The 16105-nt window shown below is 50.9% G+C and overlaps 4 protein-coding genes across 4 annotated transcripts; 3 read left to right on the top strand and 1 right to left on the bottom strand.

The window, feature by feature from the left end:
* Nucleotides 1–45: 45 nt before the first annotated feature.
* On the bottom strand, nt 46–1655 carry CTRU02_202645 (uncharacterized protein; the record flags this gene model as incomplete). Its single annotated transcript, XM_036728807.1, has 2 exons — nt 46–1344; nt 1407–1655. The coding sequence occupies 2 exons, from the start codon at nt 1653–1655 to the stop codon at nt 46–48; spliced, it is 1548 nt and encodes a 515-aa protein (XP_036579322.1).
* Nucleotides 1656–3575: 1920 nt separating this feature from the next.
* Nucleotides 3576–4733, top strand: CTRU02_202644 (spastin; the record flags this gene model as incomplete). Its single annotated transcript, XM_036728806.2, has 2 exons — nt 3576–3807; nt 3874–4733. The coding sequence occupies 2 exons, from the start codon at nt 3576–3578 to the stop codon at nt 4731–4733; spliced, it is 1092 nt and encodes a 363-aa protein (XP_036579321.2).
* A 1920-nt stretch (nt 4734–6653) lies between these two features.
* On the top strand, nt 6654–8903 carry CTRU02_202643 (stage V sporulation protein K; the record flags this gene model as incomplete). The annotated part of the gene is made up of 2 exons (XM_070204065.1): nt 6654–8365; nt 8387–8903. The coding sequence occupies 2 exons, from the start codon at nt 6654–6656 to the stop codon at nt 8901–8903; spliced, it is 2229 nt and encodes a 742-aa protein (XP_070062647.1).
* A 4373-nt stretch (nt 8904–13276) lies between these two features.
* CTRU02_202642 (uncharacterized protein) lies at nt 13277–13949 on the top strand (the record flags this gene model as incomplete). The annotated part of the gene is made up of 2 exons (XM_036728804.1): nt 13277–13768; nt 13827–13949. The coding sequence occupies 2 exons, from the start codon at nt 13277–13279 to the stop codon at nt 13947–13949; spliced, it is 615 nt and encodes a 204-aa protein (XP_036579319.1).
* Between the last annotated feature and the right edge of the window lie 2156 nt (nt 13950–16105).

Raw genomic sequence — 16105 nt, 5'->3', positions numbered from 1 at the left:
AGTTATATTGAACACTGTACAGCTGAGCATCATGTTCAACTACATTCATACAAACTTGGCATCCATCAGCTTGTAGATTCCCTGAACTCTCTTCCATTTCAGCCCCCTAGATCTCGAAAAGGCATGTTTGGTATGAGCCTGCGAATCTGCACTAGCTCCCGATTGCAGCCTATCGATTTGCTCGCAGATAAGATGTTCTTTTTGCGGTTCTGGTGTATGACCGATGACTCTCAAATCTGTTCCCCTTCGGAAATCGAGGCACACCAAAGCATGTCCCTTGGCCGTAACAACCTTCAACATCGTCAAACCGCTAAGCAAAAGCGTTGAGGAGCTGATGGGCTTATCGATTGAGAATCCTTCGGTAGATCTTCTGAGAAAAACTGAGTTGTAAGGGCCGCGGATGTTCAATACACTACCCCGCCGTTCATCGTGTAACAGTTTGGCGATGATGAGCTGGCCGTCTATCCTGGTGATTGACTGTAGTTCGGACACTGAGCAGCAACGAACTCTTCTCCGGAGAAAGTCATTCCAGGCCCATTCCTTTACCTTCATGCTCTTACCTATCAGAACGATGAAAGCGGCTACGACCCAAAGATAGGTCGCTATGTTCGAGGGATCAACACCATTGATGCGTTCACCGACGCTGAAGCCGATGCCCAGGCCGCCGCCGGCGATCAAGACGGCTATAGAGATCACGCCCCAGACGTATCCTGGGCACGGCACCGTCACGCACGTCTCATCGACAACCCACTCATCCATATACTTCGTGAGCTTGTTAAGCTCATTGAGCTGATGCATCGCATCCTGCTGTGCTTTAGGTGGCGAGTCCGAACTTCGCACCAGTTTGGATCGTGAGAAAAGGCCACAGCGTAAGGCCTCAGAAAGATGGAGAACATCCGGCCTCTCCATCTTGTCAAATTGGCTCGTGTACATGCGGAAGAAAGCCCCGAACTGGCCTTCCTCGAGCGGCTGGACATCGTCTAGGATGAAGCCCGTCAGTGCCACAACGTGCCGGAAGCCGGTGAAATTAGCTAGGAAGGCCGGGCAGGTCATGGCCAGGGGTACCATCACGGTTATTACTTCGTCCATGGAGTTGAGCCGCAGGCATTGGCTGGGGCCTGCTAGGTCAATGTTGATCGGATCACAGCGGTTATTTTCAGATCCGCAATACGTCCACTGCAAGGTTGTGTTCAGACTATCGGGGGTTTCCCTCTGCTCGCGACTTTTGTTGTTGAGGTGCATGACTGTTTGGTTGAGAATGTTGAATGCCGAATGTGCAGTATTCATATTATCGAGGTCCGATGTTGCCGAATACTCGAGATCTCTGTCTTGGTAAAGGAGGGCCTGCAAAGAAAGTTTCAGGACACGGAAAGCAAAACGAGTGATTTAGAGAGTGTTCCACGCACCTTGAATCCTTCGAAACCTGTCTCGTAGGCTACAGCACAGATTTCGAATGCCGTTGCAGGTAGACCAGAGCGGTTGATGAATCTCATGGACATCAACACATCCCTCAAAGCTGAATTTAGCCCAAACCGGAACTTGTTCTGCTCGACACAATGAGCCGCTACTTGCTTTTCCTCGTATGACGCGGTTCCCTCTTTCTCATTAGCCTCGACTATTCGCATATACTCTTCGCACTCCTCCTCCTCGTCCATTTCACCACCCGAGTTTTGCGTGTCCCCGGATTCGCGCACTTTTGACAGAACAGCTTCTGCTGCCCTGACTGCAATTGCGGAGTTAGCATGTAGGTCGATCAGAAGCAACTTGATCTTGGTTATTCGTTTAATAAGAACACTCAAAACGTTTGTTTGCCAGTAGGTGCCTGGCGAGGTCTGGACGATAAGCCTTGTCAAGACTGCGGAGATGTAATTGACCAGGCTGTAGGTAGCCTCCAGGCGTTGTGATACTCCTTGCTGAGCTTCAGAATCCCCCATGAATGCAAACCCCTCTTCGGCACCTTGGCTCTTGGAGACTTGCTTAATGAGACCCGACAATCTTTGTTGGTTCGAAAGTTGACCACAGTGCTCCGCGTTGATGCATTCGTTGTCGAGAAGGCAGATCGTGATGGCTGTCAGGATCTTCTGGCACAATTTGGATATGTCTCGATAGCCCTTTTCGGTATCTCCTTGGAAGAATCCGCTACTTGAGAATTCGAGTGGCTCATCCGGGCTTTTTGCAATGGCCATCAACCGTTTCGTTTCGTCGCACCACAAACTCACGACGGCGCTTTCTGATAGGACATACGACCCAGCGGCGTCGAACTCGGGGTATATAGTCACGCACTCCCTTCTGGGCAACACCTTCTTCAAGACTTCCTCGAAATCGCATCGAGCTGGTTCACCTCTGTGCTGAGGATGGTTTTGGGAATCGGTCGAACCCCTTTCACAGGCTGGGTCGACGGGCTGACGTCGGAATCGACGGAAAAATTGTTTGGTCTGATTGACGGCGGACCCTGTTCTGGTAGGGCGTGGAAGCTCGATTGGTTCGAGTTTCGATCCCACGCGAAACGGCCCATTATACCCCGAAAGAGTGTTTGGTTGAATGGCAGGGTTTTGGTGACTGAATAGTCCGCCAGATTGATCATTGGCACCAGAGTGTTTCTCCAAGTCTCCGTCCAAACTCGTGGACGTCAGAGACTTAGCCATGACTTGAAGATGGGCGATAAATTTATTAATGCCGAGAACAACGTTAGGGCGCTAGGTGGCTACTCTCTAAAGACGAGAAACTCAGGGGAATCGAAGAGGCCCAGTATAGGTTCTCTCGTAAGTTTGCGCTCACCAACCATGACAATTGGCATGTTACTACCTCGAAAGCCGCTCATTTATCAAACCGGTACCATCGCTTTCCCATTTTCTCGGTCGTCCTTCGAGAGCAGGCTGAATGGCGGCCCCCAAGGCGGACTGGGCAGCATGTTGGGGGCGAATTGTCTTGGGGCGGTGACACTGGTTGTTGGATGCCGCCAATGCACCTGTATCTCATGCAGTGATGCGCCAAGAGGCGCATGCATTCCAAGCCTGCAGCCTTCAATTGGTTAGTATTACCGCTGCCTGATCCAAACCTGGTGAGGTTATACAACACTACTAAGGATGCAGGCAGGCTGTACAAAGCAGGAGCTTAGCCTTCTTGTCGCCTAGGTTGTGTGCTGGAGGAAGATATCTTGCGATGCCCCGTCTCGAAAGGATGAAGGATTTCGTGAGGATCTCAAACATAGAAGATAGGGAAAAGGGAAAATGACTTGCGACAGTGCCAGTCCATGCGATCTTGCCGCCTACCTCAGGGCGCTGAGCATGCATAGTCAATCGGTAGATGACTATGTGCCTACAATACTCGACACACAAGCACCATCGCAGTTGTCGACGCAGGCATCCAGCTCAGACGGGGACACGGATTTGGCGAGCGAACAACAGTATTATAAACGACATGATCAATCAGATGAAGATGAAGCCATCGTGCACGTCGAGGGCGAGCACAGTTTGGGAGAAGACAATCACCACTTGCAACCTGCCGATGAGATACTCGCAGGGTACTCGGATGCATCTTCTTGCAACTTCCAAACTCATTGCCGAAATCGAGAGATGGCGTCAAGCCGCCGTATGCAATCTAGGAAGGGCATTGAGAGCAGCAGTGATAGCGAAGATGACGAGAACGGCAGCTATAACGACGAGCTTAATACCGTCTACGACAGCGATTTGGATTCATCGTTGGGCAGAACAGATTGGAATAGCCACTCTCATAAGATGAGAAAGTGGAAAAGCCTAGCCAATGGAAGATTCGAGAAGATGCTTCTCGATTGCATCGTCAACACAGGTCAGTTCTGGGCCATGGAGGTTCAAGCAGTTTTCGCACCACTAACAATGACCGTTCATGATGCAGACAACATCGCTCCAGACTACCAAGATATTTTCATTGCCCGTTCTACGATCGAAAAGCTCGAGCAAGTCACTTCGTTATCGCTCCGACGGCCGAAAGCCTTCTCCCGCGGCGTGCTCAAGGGCAATAAAGTCACGGGCGCCATTCTCTACGGGCCCCCAGGCACAGGCAAAAGTATTTTGGCTAGAGGGATGGCCAGGCAGTCAGGTTTTAACATGCTTTCCATCTCAACTTCTGAGATTTGGCAAAAGTGCCACGGTGATGATGAAAAGATGATCAAGGCCGTGTTTTCTATGGCTAGAAAGCTGCATCCCTGTATCATCTTCGTCGATGAGGCCGACGCAATGCTCGGCGCGCGCAAAGCCGGCGAGAAAAGACACATCAGGTCGATGCTGAACCAGTTTCTCATGGAATGGGACGGTCTGGTCACGGACAACAGGGCCCCATTCGTCTTGCTGGCCACAAACAGGCCGTTTGACCTGGATCCTGCCGTTCTTCGAAGAGCACCAGTGCAGATCCATCTCGACATCCCCACGAAGGAGGAGAGAACAGGCATATTAGACTTGTTGCTTCGTGACGAGAAGTTGCAGGACATCAGCCTGGGTGTTATCGCCAATCTGACCCAGAACTATACTGGGTCAGATCTCAAGAATCTCTGCGTTATGGCTGCTACAAACTGTGTTACTTCACAACCGAGAGACACGGCCGAGCGCGTCTTAACGAGGGCGCACTTCTTCTCGGCACTTCAGACAATTCGTGCGACCAACTTAGGAAAAGTGAGCGCAAATGAGTTCAAAAAGTTTGAGGGACGGTTGCAGGAGAACGGAGGGGGTTCGAACAGAAATGAGGACGACGAAAACTAGGTTAGATTACAGCCATGACTTTCCATGGTCTTTTACGTTCAGTTACTCGAAGTTGTCACTAATAGACGATTGGGATAGGTGGTCTTTCCCCCACACCCCTTGACAAATTCAACTCAAAATGCCTTAAAGCCTACAGTGCAATGTAAAACCTATTCCTTGCCGGATTCTTGTATTGATCGGACGAAGACCGGGTCCTGAGAAAGTATTTTGCGGCTCTGTCTTCTTCATAAGCCCTGAAAACTAGTGCTGCGCGATTACCAGCATAGCCACAGGCCGATGCCCGTTTAAAAATAATAAGAGGCCTCCTAGTACTGTCACCTCGAGTCGGCAGCTTCTGGGGTAAGGATACGTAGCACTTTTAGCGGCGCATACCTCTACTGCAATGACTGCCAATGTAAGCTAGGCTGACCCGTCAGATCCATCGCAGTGACCGAAGTGCATAATCGAGTGTCTTGGACAGCCTGCATCGGCTGTGCCACTGGTTGCCTTCTTTTACCATTTTTAGGCGAACTGAAGCTAGAGGGAATCTCTATGGTTGTCCCAATTGTAATTCAAGCAAAATTTGCCTTTTAAAGTTCAGTAGCCACATTTTATCTGGAAATGGGACTTTTATTACGTCCGTTCTGGTTCTTCTTCGCAATTCCAATATGAAGCACGACGATGACGAGGTGAAAAATGGCCAGCAGAAACCCAACGGGGTCTCAGCGGATGAGCATAATCCGGCTAATAGTGACGGCTCTGCTCCGAGGGTCGATACAAACCATCATAGCTTGGCAAATGGGGATACTCGTGAGAACCAAAGCGACGACCAACGCTTCACTGTACTCCCTGTCGTCAGCGTCCGTCACCAAAGCGACAACAGCGAGCAATCGCCAGAAAGTGATGCGGAGCCCAAGGGAGAAAAGACATATAGCTGTCACACTCTTCTCGAAATTGTCGTGAAAAGTGTGTCGGACCAGAAACAGGAGAAAGACAAAGCTGAAGACACCGGCGGAACTACTAAGGCGCAAAAAGAGGATGAAAGCTCAGATAGCAGCGATTCGGACACGAAGAAAAAACCAGGAAAGCCCCCTAGTCCTGGAGGTCCACCTAGCAAGTCTCTCAAACAATCGCGTGCCTCATGGAGAGCTATGCAATTCCCGGATGATTTTGAGAAGGTCTTTGACGACAGTTTCGACGGGGACTCAAAGCAGAAACATGGAGAGAGTAACAAAAGTGTCGATGAAGTATCCTCATGGGCAGATTTCGTTGTTAGTGAAGTGAAGCCAGAAGATGTTGAGGATGATTCACCCTCGAGACTAGAATGGTTGAGACAGAAGAGAGAAGACAAAGAACAGAACCCATATCTTGACCAACTTATGTCGTTGGTTGGTCTGGAGAATGTGAAGGCTCATTTCCTTGCGGTGAAGGCTAGGGTTAAAGAGAGCAAGGGAACTGACCCTGGATTGTCGAAGTTGCGACTTCACTTAGTTCTCCATGGAAAGGATGGAACAGGTACGTCCTCCTGGATAGAAGGAGAGAGCATATCATTAACGCCCTCGTCAAGGCAAGAAGTCTATCGCAAAACTTTACGCACAGTTTCTCCTTTTTATAGGAGCTGTGAGTGGCCAGACATTTTCCAGAACGTCGACCGCTCGTCCCAGTCCCCCTCGGTATCTTCCTCCGCCGCCGCCGTTTCCAAACCTACTCAAGAAGCCAAATGCACAGTCAAATCCGGCCTCACGCAAGAATCCGACGCCGACGGTAGGTTAAATCTTTGACCATGCACTACTGAGTACTGACAGCTATCAGGTCATCTTTTATGACAATCTTAGTCTCAACGGTGCCTCTTCAGGCAACAATTACTATGACTACGACTCTTCCGACAGTGACAGTAGCTCTTCTTATGATTACCACAATCAAACCAATAACTCTGATACGATGCAGATCCTCACAAAAACTGCGGCAATGTCTGTTTTGATCATATCCTCGCGGAGCAAGTCCCTTCTTGACTCTATGGAGAGCAGCGAGAAAGCTCTGCAGGAGTTTCAGAGCCCATTAACTCTCCCAGACTACAACGAGGAAGAGCTGAAGCAGCTCATTGTGCGCATGATTCAGAAAAGGCGCTTGTCAGTCGAGGGCGGGTTCATTAACAGCAGCCTGCGTGCCTTGGTAAGGCGAGTGGCCCAAGAGCGGGATTCGGAATCGTTCTCAAACGTTCATCGACTGGAGGAAGAGCTGGACAAGGCATGCAGAAGACGAGCTCTTCGACTGCAGCGGGGATACTCCCAATCTTTTGGGAAGGGGTCGAATGGAGGTCCTCAAGCAGCACAACTATTAGGCCGACAAACACACGATGAAAGTGTGGTTGGCGACGAACGCAAACTCACCAGATCAACCGATGACCATAAAAGCCTACTCACATCAGAGGACCTCTTAGGTCCAGAGCCGAAAGACCTGAGAAACGACAATGAGTCGTGGAAAAAGCTACAGGATATGATTGGACTCGAGAAGATCAAGAGCGAATGCGGCGACATCATCGACTATGCTCAGATCAATTACCGCCGTGAACTTCTCGGGATGAAGCCGCTAAAGATTGGTCTTAACAGGATATTTCTCGGGCCTCCCGGGGTAGGAAAGACAACCGTCGCGCAATTATACGGCCAGATACTCATCGATCTAGGACTTGTTTCTGGAAAGAAAGTCATATTGCGAAACCCATCTCACTTGATCGGCGCCTACATAGGACATTCCGAAAGCAAGACAAAGAGCGTTCTAAGCAGCGCCAAAAAGAACGTACTGATCATTGATGACGCACACATGCTGTATCCCGGAGCAAAGGGTGCCGGTCATAAGACGGACGTCTTTCGCATCGCCGTCCTTGACACCATCGTCGCGAACGTGTCCGCGGACCCCGAGGACAGGTGCATCATACTTGTCGGGTACGACCATGAGATGGGCCAACTGTTCAACAACAGTAATCCTGGACTTCAGCGACGGTTCCCCATGGAGACTGCGTTACGCTTCGATCCCTACAGCGAGGATGAACTGTGCCGGATTATGGATCTGAAAGCGGGCCAGTGTGGCCTCGAGATGACACAGGACGCTACGGCGGTATCTCGACAGGTTTTGAGCCGTATGCGCATCAACCCAAAGTTCGGAAACGCAGGAGACGTCGAGAACCTACTCAATCAGGCAAAAGTCCGCATGAACTCGCGAGTTAGATCCGCATACCACGGAACAGGGTCCGTACAAGTTTTGATGGAACCTGGAGATATCGACCCACATTGGGATCGGGCGTCGCGAGCAGGCGAAAGTCGCGCTACGCTCTTTGAGAATTTCGTCGGGTTCGACAAGGTTATTAAAAAGTTTGAAGGTTACCAGCACCTGGCCGACGGCATGCGGCTTTATGACATCGACCCGAGGCCTCACATACCGTGGGCCTTCATATTCAAGGGTCCACCAGGTACTGGAAAGACCTCAACCGCCCGGAAAATAGGGCGCTTATACTACGACATGGGCCTACTATCCACAGACGAGGTGGTGACGTGCTCCGTCAGTGATCTTGTCGGAGAGCATATGGGGGAAACGGGTCCCAAAGTTGTCAACACTCTCGAGACTGGTCTCGGAAAGGTCTTGTTTGTCGACGAAGCGTATCGTTTGGCTGCAGTCAGCATTGGCGCAAACGGTTCCAACTTCCACATGGAGGCCGTCGGTGAGTTAGTCGACGCAATGACCCAGCCACGTTATAAAAACAACATGGTCATAATCTTGGCCGGGTACACCGCCGAGATGGAGTTTTTGTTACGGACCAATCCTGGATTGCGAAGCAGGTTCTCGGAACAGATTGCATTCCAGCCCATGAATCCACACGCATGTCTTCAACATCTCAAGAATGAGGTCAAGAAGCTCAAGATCAACGTAATGGAAGCTAAAGGCCCGGCCGACGAGAGATTGAGGACCGTCTATCGTCTGTTTGAGAAGCTCGGGCGCACGAGGGGATGGGCTAGCGGCCGTGACGTTGAGACCTTGGCCAAAACCGTCATTGGCAACGTGTACATGCAGCAGGGGAAAACGAAAAGAAAGAGCTCTACAAACTTTCTAGAAATTACAGTAAACGAAATTATTGAGGCCCAAAAGGGGATGCTGAGGGAACGGTTGGGACGAAAGGATGACGAGGCAGAGGAATAGAGGGTAGACCTCGATTGATGAATTACGATAGGGACTTAAAGCATTGTTAGATCAGCAAGAAGGATCATGCCAAAAGGGAATTGTCCGTGGCTCCGCCTCTGTTCTTGAGTTGTGATTCTTTTCCTCGCCATGGCTGGAAGCCCAATTGTTGGCATTCTTACCGATGAGCTTAACAGTCTACGGCTATCAGCAAAAACTTCTCGAACCCCGAATAGAGGCTGGGGTTGGTCGGGGCGTAGCACGGACGCGGATTAGATTTACTTGGATGCGACGAACAGCTTCGTAGAGGAATAGGTCGGACTTGCCGTATCTAGACAAATAGCAAAACAATTGGCAGTGAATGATTGCGTTTGGTTTTTCAGCAAGTTTCCGGGAGTAGGTGATTCACAGTGAGTGTTTTGCGGCTTCTATTTCAACCGAACAGTGCAGTACACAATCAATCTAGCAGCAGGTTGTTTTCACGTGCAGAGTACGCAGCATACAATGAAGCCATTCAAAGGATTGCAACTCTTGGCAACCTCCTTCGAGACCGGGATGTCGTGGCTCCACGTGTCGCCTCGGTTTGCTCAGAGACCATCAATACCGACGACCTTCTCGAACCTTTCGAAACCAGCGTTTGAAATGGCAAGCCCAGCGCTATTGCAGGTGCACGATGGAGCCGAGGCCACATGCCCCAAAGACATGAGTAGGCCGACCTGTTACAGCCCCTTTCCCTGTTCATGTCTAGTGGTCATTGAGCTGACTGTCTAACTACCCGCAGCCACGTGCCATTTACCACACAACTGGAACTGCTGCCATTTATCCCAGCAATGCTGCGGACCGGGCTGTTGCACCAAGGGGTCGCATTGCGTCGACTTGGTTGTTGGGAGGTGCTGTCCGAAGGACAAGAGACTGTATGGGAATGTGTGTGTGCTCGGGGAGTGTTGTGGCAAAGGCGGCTGTGGCGCGGGAGAAAGATGCTGTGGTGGAATTTGCTGCAAGGATGGGGAATTCTGCGATTACGGGAACACGTGCGTCATGGTTGAAGCTAAAGGAGGGTCCCCTAGTATCACGGAACGGGCGGTATCAGGTTGGTGGTTTATCGCTGCCATCTGCGTCTTTTTTCATTTAGGTTTGGCTGGTGCTTTGGGATGATGATGATGCGTCGCGGAGGCACTGCAAGTGATGGGATGGTGGTTCTAGTTTGGGAAAGTGGCCGTAAAATAACGAAACCTTCTAAGATGAACACATGAATCGAGAGCCATCCTTTACGGGAAAGGATAGGACGGGTTACTCTTCAGAATTTATAGGGCTGTCTGTCGTCAACTCTGCATCGCCCGTTGTGGGTATCAGGTACAGTTCATGATCGCGTCAGTTCAGTTAGACTTTGGGATGGGGCGTGGGAAGCCCCGCAGGTATTTTAAATGAGTTGATAGGCGGGTTTCGAGTAATGCTGGCAATCAATCCGAGTCTCAGTTGCTGAACAAGTCTTTGATGAAAGTAGGACTTAAACAAAATTTTTCCAGAAAAGTCTAAAGAGGCGATCGCAAAAGTGCATTCGGAAGCTACGGGATGACATGTCAGCAAAGCACGGGGATTGCCAACGGACACGGAGATGAAGATGTACGGCACGCTTGCCATGTTCGTCTCTCCCACCACCGTAAAACTGATTAATACCACAGGCATGGTTCAACGAACAACAGACTTTTTCTGGGCGGGTGGACAATGTGAGTCGCAATCTTCAGACGAAGGAACAGTTTACCAACTTTTATCGTTTTTGGTAAGAATTGGACTGGATCGAGTAAACTGTAGCAACCCCTACAGAACGGTGGAGGGAAGAAAGAGATCAAGGGTACTTCGGACGGAGGTATTCGGGCCAGGTTGGCAGGCATACTCCGGCGACAAAATAGGGCTTGGCAAATCCCCCGGCAGCACCGACAATACCGGCAAACCCCGGTATAACACGGCCGAATTGTGGGTCAGATGGCCGGTCTGATAACCTTAAACGGGGCGCCGGGAGTGCGGGTAGGCCTGTGCTTTTTTTTTTTTTTTGCTGAAAGGGCAAGTAGTCGCAACGGTGATATTTATTGACTGAGGCAGGCGTCTGAATCGTGGCTTGCCCGATAGGGTACCAAAGCGGGTTCGGTTTGACATCGGGAAAGCCACCAATGGTGGTATGTGGAAAATATGGGGCTGTTGAAAAGCGGGTCGTCGCCGTTGCCCTTGCATGGATGACGCCGGGGGCTTAAGCAGGGAGAAATGCCTTCTACTACATGGTACCTAGTATGTACGGAGTAGGTAGGATTGAAGGATGCAAGGAGGGAGGTGTTCTTCTCATTTCAATTATCTGGTCTTTCTATCATTTCTCCTTCCTGCAGGTTGGCCACCACCCCCCTTTTTTAGTGTCAGAAAAGATTCTGGGGCTGTCATCTGAGATGCCTTACAAGGGGATATTGTTCAGACTAGTTCAGCCTTTTTTTTTTTTTTTTTTTTTTTTTTTTTCCTTTGCACGAAACATGCGAACACGTTGCGGGCAAATTAGTCATTGAAAGCCCCTCGTTATCCAGCTGATGTTCCCACTCATTTGAGGACGTTGGTGATGGAAGGTGGGTATCGCCAAGAGGTACTTTGGTGAAGACCCTGTTTACCCAACTCAACCACTCAACCTTCCTCAAAGTCCAGTCCTGCTATGCTGTGCGCTGCTTGAGGGGGGCAAACCTCAGCGTGGTTTAGCTTGGTTCTGTGGGGGGGAAATACTGACATGGGGCGGGGGAACGCCCGACTAAGCGGGCAAAAGTGCAACAAGCCACTCCCGTGCTAGTGTGAGAGCAGTAATTAGTGGGCGATGAATGGGCGAGGGTTCGTGTTGGTTTGGAGGGTTTGCTTTGTCACGATCCAATCTCTGGCGTTTGTTCCAACATGGGTTCTTATTGGGTAAATGCTTACTGTGTACGATATGGGGATAATTACAGAGTACCCATGGTTTTGAGGGGCCGTTCTGTAGGCAACCACGTCTTTTGGTGTGGTTGGGCCTCTTTAATTTTTCTTTTCCTTTTTTTTTCCCCCTTCCCCTCAGCTAGCATCTCCTCCATCTCATGTTGCATTGTCTCTGTAGCTTACGGAGTATTACTTTTCGTTATTTCTTTTCATTTACTACATAGCACTACTGGTACCTATCAAGACCATGCGCTTGTCGCTTGAATGGTGCCGTGCCGAGCCTTGATAGCCCGTTCTGGCCCACATCGGACTTGCTGTCACTGGTCTTGCGCCTGCCCTCGCTCCTGCTGTTGCTGATACCGTCGCTCTTCCCTGCGTCTCGGCGCTTTCCCGTGTTTTCCTTCGCACCTTCCTTCTTCCTTTTTCGGCTCGTAGATTGGTTATCCCGTACCTACCTTCGCCTAGTAATATGTACATAATAATGCCCATCGTGCTTTCCCATCATGTTCGAATTTGTCTCTAGCGAGCCTTAGCCTCGGCGCTGCTTGCCCCGGGCTGCCGTGCCTCTTAGCTACATATTATCCGTAACCTAGGTTGAAATCCATTTTACCTCCTCCTTCACAGCTCCCAACGTGATCATTTTTTCCTTTCTTTACCAGCTCATCATTCTACCGCCTGTGTCCCTATCGTCGCCTTCCAAACAAAGAAAAACCTTTCTCCATCCGATATCTTCGTCGCTATCGCATTTCGCTTCCTCGTCCCACTACCGAAGCCCCCCGGTCCTCGCCAGTGAGCACACCATACGCCATCCTCGTCATCCGTCCAGTCTCACTCCCATTCCGTTGGTTGAGCCCACGCGGCCTGGAGGTTCTTCGCACGAAACACTTCGGCACATTCCAAAGCCTGACAGCCATCTTCCCTCTTCGTGAGCTTGGCTTCCACGCAACCCCTTCTAGCTGTGTCGTACGCGGCGTCGACCTCACCCAACGTCAACCATTTTTCTCCAACAGCGATATCCCCGTCAGAACCACACTTTAAGCTCAGCACGCTGCGACGCCCCCCTCCCCTCATCGACACAACCATTTCCTGTATACTCCCGCAGAGGCCACAATCCAGTCCAAGTGTCACCACTCCTGAGTCCATCCCGTCGCCCATAGTCACGTCGCATCACGCCGTAACATCATCAAAATCCCTGTCGAGTCTGCAGTAGCCCATCTCATCAACCACACGGCCTAATTTCCCCTGGCATCGGCCTTGCAAACAAGCTCGACCGTTCCACCCCCCCCGAGCCAGGGCGCCCTATCTGTGACCCCCCATTCCGGAGCATTGCTGCTAGCTCGCAGCGTGCCGTTGGAGGTCCACGGCAAGCCACCCGGCAGCGTCTAGCCAATTATAGTAACAAGGGAAAAAAAAACCCCAAAGGGAGAATATTACCGCCCTGGTTAAGTAGCTCAGCCATGCCGCCTCTAGAATCCTCGCCGCCGCCGCCTCCAATTCTCGCCATTACGGCTACTTTCTTGCATCTACTTTTCCAACATCTGCCCCGATCTGTCCGAGAGCCTCTCTACAAGGCTCATCACCATATCTCGCGCGCCTGCACTGCCGTCGCTTCCTCTGCCATCGTCGTCCGTCTGCACTCGTGGATCCCTACCAAGATGCACCGCCCGCTGGGCTTCTCGGCCGCCGTTGTTGCCCTGTTCTTGATGTTTGGCCTACCCATCATCCTCGCCCAAAGCGAACCCTTTCACTGCTACGCATACCCACCTACCGGCAAACCCGCGAGCCCATTCATCACGATGCAGCCGCACTGCTGCAAGGGTACTATTGACAACAAATTGAGAGTTGGAACACATTGCGAGTTGGCAAATGGTGGAAAGTACAAGACCAAGTTTGGGCAGGACTTAGGAACGTGTGCGACGGGCTGGACTGACGCTTGTTGCATGCGATTGGTATGTGGACACTGGACTGAAGATGGTGATGATGGCATTTTACTGACAAGACCTCCAGCATTACCCGCCAGAAATTGTCCGCCCCGAAATGTCGTACTGCGATGCGGCATACCTTGTCAAGGCCGAGTCGCGCAACATTATTGATGCTCGAAACTGGAACCCCAAGAACTACGGAATCTGATGAACATTCAACTGTCGAATTACCGTACGAAATCAGACGGTGGGAGCGATGACTTTGACGAGCTCTCACAACAGTGGCGATGTGAGGTGCCAGCGGAAGGGTTAGCCGAATTGAAACAGCTGCCCACGCGGACCCCAGGACATCAGGCGTGGGGCGGTTGAGTCCCAGCGAGTCAGGGAATCCATCTCCACCGAGGGAGCAACCTGGGGAGGTTTGAAGACTGCTCCAGGTCAGAGCCCAGGCTCACATCGAGGACAAAGGCCTCCCTTTCGATCTCTCTCAAACAACACCAACGCCACCTTACAACTTACCCCGTCGCATACTTAGCGAAGCAGACGGACGCACTTGATGTTTTGCGGGAGACCACGAAGCGATGTTACGATGGCACGATGGTCACGGCCACTTTTGTGCGAAACGAAGGGAGGAAAAGAAGGCCATTCGCATTATATACCCAGAGCAATTGAATTTCCCTTTTTTATTTTTATTTTTTTTATGCTTTTATAGAGGATGCGCCTGCGTATTGTTTTTTAAAAACACACGGCCAGGGGCCTTTGCCCCTGAATCTTTAGATGAGGCGGAAGAAAAGGGACCGCGCAAACAACACAGACAACAAATGTATCGGCGTCAGACCAAAAGAACGTGGGTTATTGAGGGCTCGCCTGCACTGTATTATTAGCCATTGCCGCAAGGCTGTCTGTCGATCCGAACTAGCGCAGTTCGGAAGAATCCAGTTCAATTCTTCGTCGCACATGATCGTTTGCGCCTCTTCTCTTTGTGCGATAGCCAAATATCAACGACCAGATGGTAATAACGCGGAGAAGTCATGAGGAGATACATCAAACACAGTGTACGCTGACAAGTCGGCAACGTCTTTCCAGCACCAGCGCACGACAGTAGATGATCATTGCTGGACTGAGCCGATCGGCGATGAAGATTGGATCGAATTGGCTTGAATGACGCCTGCTTATTGCCGTTCACGCCCGACTGAACTCTCATATGCAACATGAGAGGCTCATTAGAATCGTTCGATTTTCACGTGTGTCGCCTCACAGTTCTGCAAGTCGAGGGGTCTTTTAATCCCAAGTGAAGCTCGGTAGGGTCCTGTGGTGTTGAACAGATCATTCTGTCGGCTGATCGGTCAGTCCTGTCGGTCGGTCTGTCGGTCATGGTCAAATAGTCAGCCCTGTGGGTGACAAAACTCTAATGACAGCGGCAACTTTGTCTGGGCGGAAGAATCTGGAGACAAAGTTGAAGCGGCTAGGGACCTCAGTCAACTATTACGTATTACGGCTGTGGCGGTCCAAGCTAGCAGAATATCGCAGGCCGGCAAGCCGGAGGTTTCTACGAGAAGAAGTCCGCACAGACCGTCCCGTCCCGTTGTGGGGCCTTCCGGATAAAATGTGGAGCCGACACGGAGGGAGCAAAGTTTCTCCCGTTTCACCTTTTCCTCAGACTCATCGAGGGGGAAACTGTCGCTCATTTCAGCCGAATTTCTCAAACTTCCCCTCCCCTGACTCCCTCATATCACTGGCTCTCTTCATCACTCAGCAAAACCATGATGAAGAAAGGTGGACATCCGTATCCCATACGGCTTTGAAATAACGATCAAGTGGTTTCCCTAAGCTCATGACATGCTCCCTGCTAGCTGCAGATCTCCCCACGGTTCCCTCCGCCTGGAACCGTTCCCACAGCCACTGCTCCGCGGGTTCTGAAGAGGCCCTGCGGTTTGAATAAGGGAGGAGGAGAAAAAGAAGAAGAAAAGAACACCCACCTCCTTCGAAACCAGGGTCTGTGACACTTTGTCACACAGCCGCCACACGGGGCAGTTTCAATGTGCCCCCAATTAGACTTGCACTAAACCAATGAGGACTCTCGCCTTGTCTCTTTCTTTCTGTTTCTCTCCCTACCTCTAATCCCACATCAGCAACTACCTTTCCTTACGGTACTCTGTCCGCCCCTCCATATGAGTGAGTTAGAGGTAGCTTCTCGTCCAGCCTCATCTACGGCGCCCTGACTGACCTGCATCTGAAACTCGTCCGGGTTGGTTCGACCTTTGCAGCCCGTGCTCCCAAGGCTTAACCTGTTGCTGCGCCAAGCGGTCTTCTCGTATTGGGACGAAAGGAAGCCGACGTATTGGCAAAACAAGACAGACAACG

This window comes from Colletotrichum truncatum (assembly GCF_014235925.2).
Source record: "Colletotrichum truncatum strain CMES1059 chromosome Unknown Contig_0001, whole genome shotgun sequence".
Taxonomy (NCBI): Eukaryota; Fungi; Ascomycota; class Sordariomycetes; order Glomerellales; family Glomerellaceae; genus Colletotrichum; species Colletotrichum truncatum.
This window is presented reverse-complemented; position numbering and strand designations above follow the sequence as displayed.